The sequence below is a fragment of the Antennarius striatus genome, chromosome 18 (genome assembly GCF_040054535.1).
Source record: "Antennarius striatus isolate MH-2024 chromosome 18, ASM4005453v1, whole genome shotgun sequence".
NCBI lineage: Eukaryota > Metazoa > Chordata > Actinopteri > Lophiiformes > Antennariidae > Antennarius > Antennarius striatus.
Genome location: NC_090793.1, coordinates 788,558 through 801,249, shown reverse-complemented (window position 1 = coordinate 801,249; position 12,692 = coordinate 788,558). Strand labels below are relative to the sequence as shown.

Here is a 12,692-nt window from a genome sequence, read left to right as displayed (position 1 = left end):
TTTGTGGCTGGAGGACGGAGGTCCCGTCTTGTTCCCGAAATGCCTGGAGGTCGTTTCTCTGTCGTCTCGTCGCTCCAGAGTGTTTTATCAGAACCTGTGTCTCTGACTCTGAACCTGTGTCTCTGACTCTGAACCTGTGTCTCTGACTCTGGACCTGTGCCTCTGACTCTGAACCTGTGTCTCTGACTCTGGACCTGTGCCTCTGACTCTGAACCTGTGTCTCTGACTCTGAACCTGTGCCTCTGACAGTGAACCTGTGCCTCTGACTCTGAACCTGTGCCTCTGACTCTGAACCTGTGCCTCTGACTCTGAACCTGTGCCTCTGACTCTGAACCTGTGCCTCTGACTCTGAACCTGTGTCTCTGACTGAACCTGTGTCTCTGACTCTGAACCTGTGTCTCTGACTCTGAACCTGTGTCTCTGACTCCGAACCTGTGCCTCTGACTCTGAACCTGTGCCTCTGACTCTGAACCTGTGCCTCTGACTGAACCTGTGTCTCTGACTCTGAACCTGTGTCTCTGACTCTGAACCTGTGTCTCTGACTCTGCACCTGTGTCTCTGACCCTGAACCTGTGCCTCTGACTGTACTTCCTGTTCCTGCTCAGACAGGAGGAGTTCTGGACCAATCCAGAGCCAGTATTTGATTTGATTTGATATTTGATTCCGTCTTGGTCGTGATGTGAACCAGAACCTCCTCCTCCGTTATCTCCTCCTCATCCGTCCGGCTCCAACACAGTCTGTTTGATTTGTGTCTGTTGCCGTGGCGACAGATGGACCCACTGGTTCGGAACACGTAACACCTCCACAGCAGGTCGACCTCGGTCAAGCGGTCCTGACTCCGGTCCTTCCTGTTCCTCTTCCATCATTACTGCGCTCCACCCCCCCACCAGTGAAGCTATCAGCTAACAAGGAAGCTAATCAGAGCAGCCATCAGGTCACATGACGGAAACCAACCAAACCAGGAAGTAAAACCGACCCGTGTGCGTCAATCAGAATGAAACTGTCCAGGTTTCATGCTGGGAGCTCGTCTTAATGAACGCCGTACCGGCGCTCGCAGCGGGGTTACCCCCTCCTCGCCTCCAGAGCTCAGAGGGGATCAGATCCACGCTGAACGTTCTGATTTGATCGTTTGATCGACGCTGCGATGCGAAAAACCGGAATCAAAGGCGGCGCAGAGACGAGATCCGAAGACGTTTTGTTTCCTTCATCCTCCTCTTCCTCTCTGCTCCTCTGGATGAATTATTTACGCGCCCTCCTCGGAGTAACCCCCTCCTCACCTCCATCGCTCTGGGTCTCTACTGGGACGGGCATCCGAGCTGCAGCCAAGGACGGATGAGTGGAATAAAAACCAGCCAATCAGGAGCAGGACGCTCGACATCAAAGCCAAACCGAGACATCAAAGCCGCCGCTAATAGTTTACGTGTTTGCTAATCGTCACGCCTGTTTTAACGCAACGGTTTCTTTTTTTGGTCAAGAATTTGAACACAAAAATTCACTAAAACGTTCAAATGTTTTAAAAAATCTTACAATTAAACGCAAAATTTTAACAAAATTCAATAAAAATCTTTAAAACTGTATTTAAATAAAGTCTTAGGCAACGAAATCGATTCGTCGATATTAAGAGTGGTCGGTTGTTCATTAAAGCCGACCTGCAGGTCATGTGACGTTCGATCCAACCTGCAGGTGTTTCAAACCCCCCGTCTGGTCAAAATCAGCGACCCCCCTCCTCCCAAAACGATCAATAAGTGACTTCCATCGGGTCTGACCTCCGATCGAAAACAAATCCGCTGGCTGAGCAACCTTTACATGTGGCCCCGCCCACTGACAATTGATAGTCGACGCCCCAATGGGCCGGGCCTCTGCGAGTGCGGAGTGGTTTTGCCCCGGGGGGGGTCCTGTCTACCTCCAATCGGATCATGTGTTTATTTATGCCGATTGGCGTTCATGTCTATTTGAGCGTTTATGCTGAGTCGACAGAAGCGGCGCCCGTTATTTCCCCCGGGGGGGCGACACCAGGGGTCATCCCTCACGCGACGCCGGCAGGTTGATTCATGACGGCTTTAACTCAGCGGATCTCGCCAGCTGATCTCGTGTTTTGGTGTGGCGTTGATCGGGATTCATCTCGGGCGAATCGACGAGCGCCACAAGGCGCAAGGCGAGGAGCCGCTGTGTAACAGGAGACACCCCGGCGCCGGCGCCGGGCGCTGATGTCAGGGATTCTGTTATCGGCTCGTCTCGTCGTTTTTGTCGTAACTCGATCGTGTTTCCTCGACGTCCAAACGGCAGAACCTCTCAGACCGTCTGGGAGGACGTCCTCGCCTCCGGTTGTCACGGTAACAGCCGGTATAAACCAAGTTGTGTTGGTGAAAAAAAGTGAAATAAACAAGTAAAAGCATCTGTTCTTCATCATCGTCTTCGTCGTCCTGAATGTGTTTAACCTGGTTTCATGAAAGTTGGATGAAGCGGATGAATAAATGATGTCAAACAGGCGTCGCTCCTCAGCCGAAGCATCATGGGAACCGGCGCAGAGGCTGAAGCGCCGTCAATTATTCACCAGCCGGACATCCGACGAACACGACGAACACGACGCTGTTTGTCGTGTTTCAGGTTTCTATTGTTTGTGAACAAAAATAAAAACGTCTGTTTCAAATAAACGTGTTTTACATTGGAATCGATGCGTCCACAAGGGGGCAGCGAAGAGTCAACTGTCAACAACAAAAGCTGGAGACTCCGGGGGGAGGCTGTGATGTCATCAAGGGTCTGTGATGTCATCAGGTACACCCAGACTTGAGGATGATGTTTGGGGTTTTATTCTAACTATAATAATAAAGATGAATCCAGTTCGAATCAACTTTATTAGCACCGTTCTTGTAACGTCACACCAACATTTCTTTCCCAGCCATTCCTGGGATGTCAACGGTTTCCTCGGCGACCGCCCGGCCTTCATCTCCTGATGAACTCCAGAACAGGACCCGCTCCCGTCCCCTTCGCCGCCTGCAGGACGGCGTGTTCCTCAGCCAATCAAGTAACACGGATGATGGATTTGGTTCTACGGGTATCGACGCGCGAGCCAAGCTCTATCAATCCACTCCCTAAATACCTCACCGCGTGTCGGCGGAGTGACTCAGCAGGTCATGGGTTTAAATCCGCGTCACTGAAAATGAAAAATAACATTAGCTGGAGAGCTAACAGCTAGCGTGACCCGATGGAGGGAGAAACCAGAAGAAGGAAATGGTTTGAAATGTGATTTATAATGCATTCCTGGAGCTAATAGATTTTACAAATAAAGTTTTTTGAATTCAATTGAATAATAATTTTAAATTTGTCAAACTTTTATTAATTATTGTTAAAGGAAAACTGAAGAGGCCACAAACATCTGGAACAAAGGTGTTGTGGTTTTATTTCAGGCGTTTCCTGTTTTATTTTGACACTTCCTGTGTTCACCTGATGGTCGATTGGCTCCACCTGCCTCTAATTAGGCTCCACCCCCTGTCCATCTGTTTCAGTATCTTTGAAGTGAAGCCATTTTGTTCTACTAAAGATATTTTTTAACGTCTTTATGGTTTCGAGACTCGCCTTTAAGCCCCGCCCACCTCGTCACGCCGTAAGTTTCTTCTTTTTGATTTGTTTGCATGACTGGACGCTTCTAACGCTTTAATGTCAACAGTTTTTCCACGTAAATCAATCTTTGTGTTGTCTTTTATTCTGGTGAACACACACACACACACACACACACACACACACACACACACACACACTAGAGAAACCTTCCTAATTTGTTCTATTTTTGTTTTCCCCTAATTTGAAAAGTTGTGGGAGGAGCTCCTTCTGACCTACAGGTAGCTCCTCCCCCAATTTTGTTACAGGTACCTACAGGAGCTACCTGTAGGTACCTGAAGCGCCCCCCCCATACAAAATGACCCTGGTGGGGTATTAGTACCAGTTTTTATTTTCTATCCTGAGTCAACAGCGCGTGCACGTGCGCGTGACTGTGCACGTTAAGTTTTTCGCGCGCGACCGGCTTTGTTTGCGTGAGCGCTTCACTTTGTGTGTGTGTGTGTGTGTGTGTGTGTGTGTATGTGTGAGTGTGTGTGTGTGCGTGCGCGTGGCTGAGTACGCGCGCACGTCACGTCCGCGTCCCCGCGGATGAGAGCCCGATCCTCTCCGCGTCTCATCAGGACCAGTCGGATGCGTGGACCTCCTCACGCAGCATCACCGCTCCTTCCTCCTCCTCCTCCTCCTCTTCCTCTGCAGGTGGATGGAGGCTCGAAGCCCCGGAGACTCGAGCCATGACCGGGAACCGCAGCCGGTAGGTGCGGCGCGGCTACCGGGAGCCGTTCGTGTCCGGTTCCTCCCGTTCGATTCGGTTCGAGACGCAGCCCGATGCCGGGTCTTTGTGTGTCCGGTGTGTGTGTGTGTGTGTGTGTGTGTGTGTGTGTGTGTGTGTGTGTGTGTGTGTGTGTGTGTGTGTGTGTGTGTGTGTGTGTGTGTGTGTGTGTGTGTGTGAAGTGTGTTCCTGCTTCCTGCGCCTGTTTGGATCCAAACCTGATTGATTAACGGACAACTTTCCGCCTCACCGGGAACCGGTTCTGTCCCCGGTTCGGTTGGGTCCCGGTGTCCCGGTGTCCCGGTGTCCCGGTGTTCCGGTGTTCCGGTCCGGCTCTGCGGGGAGTTTCTTCTACTTTGTGTTCTTCCCATCATGCATTTCATCACTGCGTTGTTGTGTCACGAGGGTGCGTGTTTTTATTTCCGTTGCGCGTAAAATGTACCGAAAAAACAGACGATTTACCCCCCCCCCGTCTCTGTCTTTACCCCCCCCCCCTCTTCCAGTCGGATCGCTGAGCACCTCCCTTCGCGTCGGGGGCCCCATCCTTAAATGACCCGCGCCTGAGGAGGGGGTGTCGCCCCGGTGATGGCATGCGGCCCCTCCCGGACAGCCGACACTGACCATGGGGCTCCGCTCCAGGACCGCCGCTAGCGGCGCGGAGGAGCAGAAGAAGACCTCCGGCGCCCCCCCCGGCGACTTATTGGACCACGGAAGCGGAGGGGGGGCAGACAAGGATGGCGCGCTGCTGCTGGCGGCCGCGGGCCGGGGCACGCAGGGGGTGGGCATCGGCCTGCTGGCCCGGACCCCCCTCAACTACACCCGCCCCCCCAAGAGGAACAACATCCGCAGGAGGAGGATCCAGAACCTGATCTACGACGCGCTGGAGCGGCCGCGGGGGTGGGCGCTGCTCTACCACGCGTTCGTGTGAGTACCCCGTCCTCAGTGACGTAGGCAGGGGGGTACCACCTCGTCCGGGTGGGGTGTGTGTGGGCGGGTCTTAGGTCAGTTTGGGTTTGTGGTTCCAGAAGTACAGCAGGTGGAGGAGGGGGCGGGACAAGTGTGTTACAGGTGTGTTTTGGGGTGTTGCAGGTGTGTTTTGGGGGTGTTACAGGTGTGTTTTGGGGTGTTACAGGTGTGTTTTGGGGTGTTGCAGGTGTGTTTTGGGGTGTTGCAGGTGTGTTTTGGGGTGTTGCAGGTGTGTTTTGGGGGTGTTACAGGTGTGTTTTGGGGTGTTGCAGGTGTGTTTTGGGGTGTTGCAGGTGTGTTTTGGGGGTGTTGCAGGTGTGTTTTGGGGGTGTTACAGGTGTGTTTTGGGGGTGTTACAGGTGTTTTACAGGTGTGTTTTGGGGTGTTACAGGTGTGTTACAGGTGTGTTTTGGGGTGTTACATGTGTGTTTTGTGGGTGTTACATGTGTGTTTTGGGGGTGTTACATGTGTGTTTCAGGTGTCTTTTGGGGTGTTACAGGTGTGTTACAGGTGTGTTTTGGGGTGTTACAGGTGTGTTTTGGGGTGTTACAGGTGTGTTTTGGGGGTGTTACATGTGTGATACAGGTGTCTTTTGGGGTGTTACAGGTGTGTTTCAGGTGTGTTTTGGGGTGTTACAGGTGTGTTTTGGGGTGTTACAGGTGTGTTTTGGGGGTGTTACATGTGTGATACAGGTGTGTTTTGGGGTTGTTACATGTGTGTTTCAGGTGTCTTTTGGGGTGTTACAGGTGTGTTTCAGGTGTGTTTTGGGGTGTTACAGGTGTGTTTTGGGGTGTTACAGGTGTGTTTTGGGGGTGTTACATGTGTGATACAGGTGTGTTTTGGGGTTGTTTCAGGTGTGTTAAGGTTTGTTACAGTAATATTACAGGTGTGTTACAGGTGTGTTTTGGGGTTGTTACAGCTGTGTTACAGGTGTGTTTCAGGTGTGTTTCAGGTGTGTTACAGGTGTGTTACAGTACTGTTACAGATGTGTTTTGGGGGTCTGTTACAGGTTTGTTACAGTAGTATAACTGGTGTGTTACAGGTGTGTTACTGTGGTACAGGTTTGTTACAGTAGTATAACTGGTGTGTTACAGGTGTGTTACAGGTGTGTTACAGGTGTGGTACGGGTGTGTTACAGTAGTATTACAGGTGTGTTACAGTATTGTTTCAAGTGTATTACAGGTGTGTTACATTAGTATTACAGGTGTGTTACAGGTGTGTTACAGCTGTGTTACAGCTGTGTTACAGCTGTGTTACAGCTGTGTTACAGTATTTCAGATGTGTTACAGTAGTATTACAGGTGTTGCAGGTGTGTTACAGTAGTATTATAGGTGTGTTACAGCTGTGTTACAGTAGTGTTACAGGTGTGTTTCTGGTGTATTACAGGTGTATTACACGTTTGTTACAGGTTGTGTTGTGTTGTGGCTCCTATTGTTTTGGTTGTCGTATCCTTTGCCGCTGCAGGGGATTGTGGGTACCTTTGGTCTTGTCTTTACTTGCGTCTCTCCGAGTTGACAGCTGATTGGCTGTCGTCCTGTCATATCCTGTCTGCTGGACGCGTGGACGCGTCTCATCTTCCCTCTCATTGGTTCTGTGATTTGTGACGTCGACAAAACGACAGCTGATGTTTTCATTGATGACATTCAGTCAGTAAAATCTCCCAGGATCCTCTAAATGGAGGCGTGTCCTCGTTTCCGTCCTCTCTTCACACGCGTCTCATTTTGTTCTTCATCACAACTTTCTATTCTTCTCTTTCCTTCCCTTTTAAAACAGGGAAACAAACTCTTGACCAATCATTAATGTCTGGAACTAAACGACTCAATTACAAAGAATTTCATCAGCCCTCGTTTGGACAGAACCCCGAAGAACATTTCATTAAATTAAGACACAAACACGGACGTTTCCTCGACTCCTGCAGGAACTCTGTCCTGTAATTCAGGAAAGACTCTTTCATCCAGTTTCTTATGAAATAAGACAATAAATAAATGTAGAAACATGAGATTAAATTTCTCATTTAGAGGTAGAGAAACTGTCCTTTTGTTTATCTTGACGTAGAGAAGTTGTGCCTGACAGTCCGAACTCAGGGCGAAACCCTTTCTCCTCCTGTGACCTCTCAGAAACCCGACCACGTTCGACTGACGGCTCTCGTTTCGCTGCCGCATAACATATGAAACTTCCAATATGGCCGCCCCATGTGGGCCGTTAGCGCCGTTAGCGACATTTAGCCTTTTGGTCGGTCTGCCTTGTTTGGTGTGAAGTCGCCTCGAGCACATCAGAGCCTGCCGGCGATGATGTCATCGTGTAGCGTGATATCAGCGGCGTGGTGGCATGAGTTCCTGTTTACGCCGATGATTCCTGTGTGTTTACGTGTTTCTGTTTCCGTGGCGATGAGAGGCGGGGCCCGGTCGGATGACTTGAATAATTGATGGCACACGATGCTCTTGTTGGCGCGGCGCTCTCGGGGTGTGAAGTGTTTTTACCCAGCAGCACTTCAGCGGGTTTGCGTCGCAGGCGAGGCGCGTGAGTCACGCCTCGCCTGCGACGCTCCAGCGTGACACATGTAGAGGAAGCATGTTAGAGTTAGCGTGTTGGTTTTTATAGGGCAGCCAGTGTTATTCCGTTGTATTTAAATGGGCTGCAGTTCACCTAGAGGGCGCTCTCCTAGCAACCCCATCCCAGCTGGCTACGAGCGAAAGGTGGGGAACACCCCAGATAAGACGCCAGCTCATCACAGGGATTAATTTATCTCATCTGGTTCTAAACTAAAAAGTAGAAAAAATGTGTCTGTTTGTGCAAATGTTGATTTTTATAAATGAGATTTAAGTGTTTCATTATTCTGCTAAAGAAAACTAATAAAGTAGAACCTCGAGATACGGGGTTAATACGTTCCGTGACCGAACTCCTAAGTCAAACATTTAAAATAATTAAATCAATCTGTTCCAGCTTTGAAAAAAAGCCCCAAATCTTCTAAATAATAGATTAAAAAAATCATTTTTATAAACCAATAGACTTCAGACTTTACCTGTGTAACGTATCCATCCGCCAACAGGTGGTAAAGAACGAGATCCGGTCTCACTGATGTGGTATCCATCCACCAACACGTGGTAAAGAACATGGAGGAACCGGGTGTCTGCAGGAGAATCGGTTAAATTCAGGGTAGCGTTAGGCTGGATGGTACCAAATATTTTGGTTGCCATGACAACAGTGTGGCGCAAAACGAGATCTGCAGGTGGAGCAGAGAGACGACGGAGGACGGAACACGAGACGCTCCACGTCAGCGGTTTACTGGCAGATCGGCCGCCGACCTTTGGCCTCATCCCGGCGTCCAGACAGGCCTGACAGAACCGTTCTACCCAGAATGCACGGCGGTTTCGCTCCCGTCCGGCTGTGTTTCTCTCCAGAATGTTGATGTTGTTGTTTTTTCCCAGGGAGGCGTTTTGTGTTTTCCGTCGTGACGGATTAACTCCGCCTCTCACGCCTCCTCCGGGGCTTTGGATTAACGTCGCACATCTTCATCCAGCCGCCACCAGGATGTCACAACTGAACGCCACGGCAACGCCATTTAAACATAAAACTAACTCGATTAAATAGTTCCACATTTTAAATTATTAGTTTGATTTCTGGTTCAGATTAAGTTTTTTAGCTCCTGTTTTGACGTAAATATTTTGTTATGGTTAAATTAGTCGCTGATGGCTCGTATCCTCCATCATTTAGTTCCTACAGGAGGACAACATTGGTTCCTACATCATTTAGTTCCTACAGGAGGACAACATTGGTTCCTCCATCATTTAGTTCCTACAGGAGGACAACATTGGTTCCTACATCATTTAGTTCCTACTGGAGGACAACATTGGTTCCTACATCATTTAGTTCCTACAGGAGGACAACATTGGTTCCTACATCATTTAGTTCCTACAGGAGGACAACATTGGTTCCTACATCATTTAGTTCCTACTGGAGGACAACATTGGTTCCTACATCATTTAGTTCCTACAGGAGGACAACATTGGTTCCTACATCATTTAGTTCCTACAGGAGGACAACATTGGTTCCTACATCATTTAGTTCCTACAGGAGGACAACATTGGTTCCTACATCATTTAGTTCCTACAGGAGGACAACATTGGTTCCTACATCATTTAGTTCCTACTGGAGGACAGCATTGGTTCCTACATCATTTAGTTCCTACAGGAGGACAACATTGGTTCCTACATCATTTAGTTCCTACTGGAGGACAACATTGGGTCCTACATCATTTAGTTCCTACAGGAGGACAACATTGGTTCCTACATCATTTAGTTCCTACAGGAGGACAACATTGGTTCCCACATCATTTAGTTCCTACAGGACAACAACATTGGTTCCTACATCATTTAGTTCCTACAGGAGGACAACATTGGTTCCTACATCATTTAGTTCCTACAGGAGGACAACATTGGTTCCTACATCATTTAGTTCCTACAGGAGGACAACATTGGTTCCTACATCATTTAGTTCCTACTGGAGGACAACATTGGTTCCTACATCATTTAGTTCCTACAGGAGGACAACATTGGTTCCTACATCATTTAGTTCCTACAGGAGGACAACATTGGTTCCTACATCATTTAGTTCCTACAGGACAACAACATTGGTTCCTACATCATTTAGTTCCTACAGGACAACAACATTGGTTCCTACATCATTTAGTTCCTACTGGAGGACAACATTGGTTCCTACATCATTTAGTTCCTACAGGAGGACAACATTGGTTCCTACATCATTTAGTTCCTACAGGACAACAACATTGGTTCCTACATCATTTAGTTCCTACTGGAGGACAACATTGGTTCCTACATCATTTAGTTCCTACAGGACAACAACATTGGTTCCTACATCATTTAGTTCCTACAGGAGGACAGCATTGGTTCCTACATCATTTAGTTCCTACTGGAGGACAACATTGGTTCCTACATCATTTAGTTCCTACAGGAGGACAACATTGGTTCCTACATCATTTAGTTCCTACAGGACAACAACATTGGTTCCTACATCATTTAGTTCCTACTGGAGGACAACATTGGTTCCTACATCATTTAGTTCCTACAGGACAACAACATTGGTTCCTACATCATTTAGTTCCTACAGGAGGACAACATTGGTTCCTACATCATTTAGTTCCTACAGGAGGACAACATTGGTTCCTACATCATTTAGTTCCTACAGGACAACAACATTGGTTCCTACATCATTTAGTTCCTACAGGAGGACAACATTGGTTCCTCCATCATTTAGTTCCTACTGGAGGACAACATTGGTTCCTACATCATTTAGTTCCTACAGGAGGACGACATTGGTTCCTAGATATTGATCGCAGCCGTTTGGTGGGCGGTCTCACTGATGACTGATCTACTGGGGGGGGGGGGGGGGGTTGACGTTGGTGAGAAATGGAACCAGAGAGACAGGAAGTGGCGTTCTGGACTGGAAGCGGCGCGTTGCGGCTCATTACACCGCTCGTTAGCGATTAGTGCTTCTAAATTGCAGCCGGCGTTAGCATCGATTGAACGCGGCGCGAAACCGTAGCTAAAGCGAGGCGCTAATTGAGCCGAAACGGACGCCGTTTGGCGTCGGAACGCTCAAAGAGCATCAACCCTGGAGATCATGTTCGATATTTGAATCTGGGAGATCGGAGGTGAGGTTTACGGATCGGTTTGCAGCTCCTTCCTCCTTATTTTTATCAGTTTCTTTGTGTGTTCTGAGTTCCCAATCCAGACCCGACTGCCCCCCCCCCCATCCTGGATCCAGGTCTTCATGACGCGGATCAACGGAGCAGAGCTCCACCCTTCAGCGCGTTTGTTCACGTTTCCAGTGTTTCCATCACCGTTGAAACACAAAGGACACAAATCAGACGCGTATTGATGCACCATGTCACACCTCTGTTGCCATGCCGACCAGATACCGCTCTCATCTCGTGTCGGGTGACACGCCGCACACGGTCGAGGAGGTGTCGTATTACCGACCGTCGTTTCCTCGCTGGCGATCTGACAGAGAAAAAAAAACATTATATCTGGTTACGAGTTCTGGGTTCGTCCTCCGATAATAATAATAATAATAATAATAATAATAATAATAATCCCCACAGATTAATTTAGTCTGAGTGTTAATTCTGGATTCTCGGGGTGTTTCTGTCGCAGGAAGAGGAAGAAACGGTTTAATTAAAGTTGAACCATAAGCTACTGTTTAACTGTTGTAGAGTCGATTCAGAGTCTAATGGAGTCTGTGGTTGTGGTCATTTAGTACGACGACATCCGTCCAACATCCAACGTCCAACGTCCATGTAATCCGCCAGGGAGGACAACATCAGTGAGACCAGATCTCGTTCTCGGTGGTGGAGTAAAGACGTAACTCATGTGTTCCGCTGACTTCTTTAATTTCTTTTCATTATTCATCATTATTTACGTAACTTATATATAATTAATTATTCACAGGTAAATTCTGCGTGTCTATTGGTTGACAACAATCATAATCTCCATGTTTGCAGATGACACTCTGATCTTATTTGTTGATAAAAACATGTCGTTTTTTTCATAATTCAAGGGATTTGTGACCTTTTCACAGGCTGGAACGGATTAACATGACAAAACGAATTCAACTCGTATCTCGAGGTTCTACTTCCTGTACGTCTACCTGTGCTAACATGCCAGCTAACACCCGCTATGCTGGCTTGTTTGTTTACCAGATCACAGCTGTGTCGACATGTGACCAAACACGACCCCTCCCTCTGGAGCGTTCCAGGCTGAGGCGTAAGTCGGGTTTAGTCGGCGTAAGTCGGGTTTAGTCGGCTTAAGTCGGGTTTAGTCGGCTTAAGTCGGGTTTAGTTCGGGTTTGTCATTCTTGCGTCTTTGAAGTTCATGAAGGAGTCGTGAACAAAGAACTTCCTGTCGGTTAAACCTTGAACTTGTGCCTGATGGATGAAGCTGCTGGATCCAACACTGTTCTCGATGGACATCCGACGTGCATCCGTCCAAGCAGACCGATGACGTCCGAACGAGCGGTTTTAACGGCGGTTTAACGGCGGCGATTCGTTCTGGTCGCTGGAGCGTTGCTCTGGTCTCGGGGGGCTCGTCCGGTCCTGATGAGAGGAACATCTCTCAGAGCGGCCGTCAAGAAGCTCTTATCGCCACGGTTACACGTCCATCCGTTATGAGGAGGAGGCGGAGCTTCAGCCGTCACACTAGCTACTAGCTACTGTTTGAAGCTTTACTGCACAATAACGTAATAGAGTAATAAAGTAATAGAGTACTATCCCAGGATGCTGCTGATGTCACGTGTGTCACGATGGCGTTCCGGTGCCGTTGCCATGGAAATTGGTTGTTGTTGTCTTCATGTGGATCAGATTCAATCCTCCTGCTGTTAGCGG

The 12,692-nt window shown here is 48.5% G+C and overlaps 1 protein-coding gene across 1 annotated transcript in view; it reads left to right on the top strand.

Annotated features, from left to right (window-relative positions):
* Nucleotides 1-4,949: 4,949 nt before the first annotated feature.
* The window catches only part of kcnq3 (potassium voltage-gated channel, KQT-like subfamily, member 3), a 36,963-nt gene continuing 29,220 nt past the window's right edge, over nucleotides 4,950-12,692 (top strand). Inside the window, exon 1 of the mRNA XM_068341085.1 lies at nucleotides 4,950-5,251. Within this exon, the coding sequence (XP_068197186.1) occupies nucleotides 4,950-5,251 (302 nt within the window). The remainder of the gene's footprint in view (nucleotides 5,252-12,692) is intronic.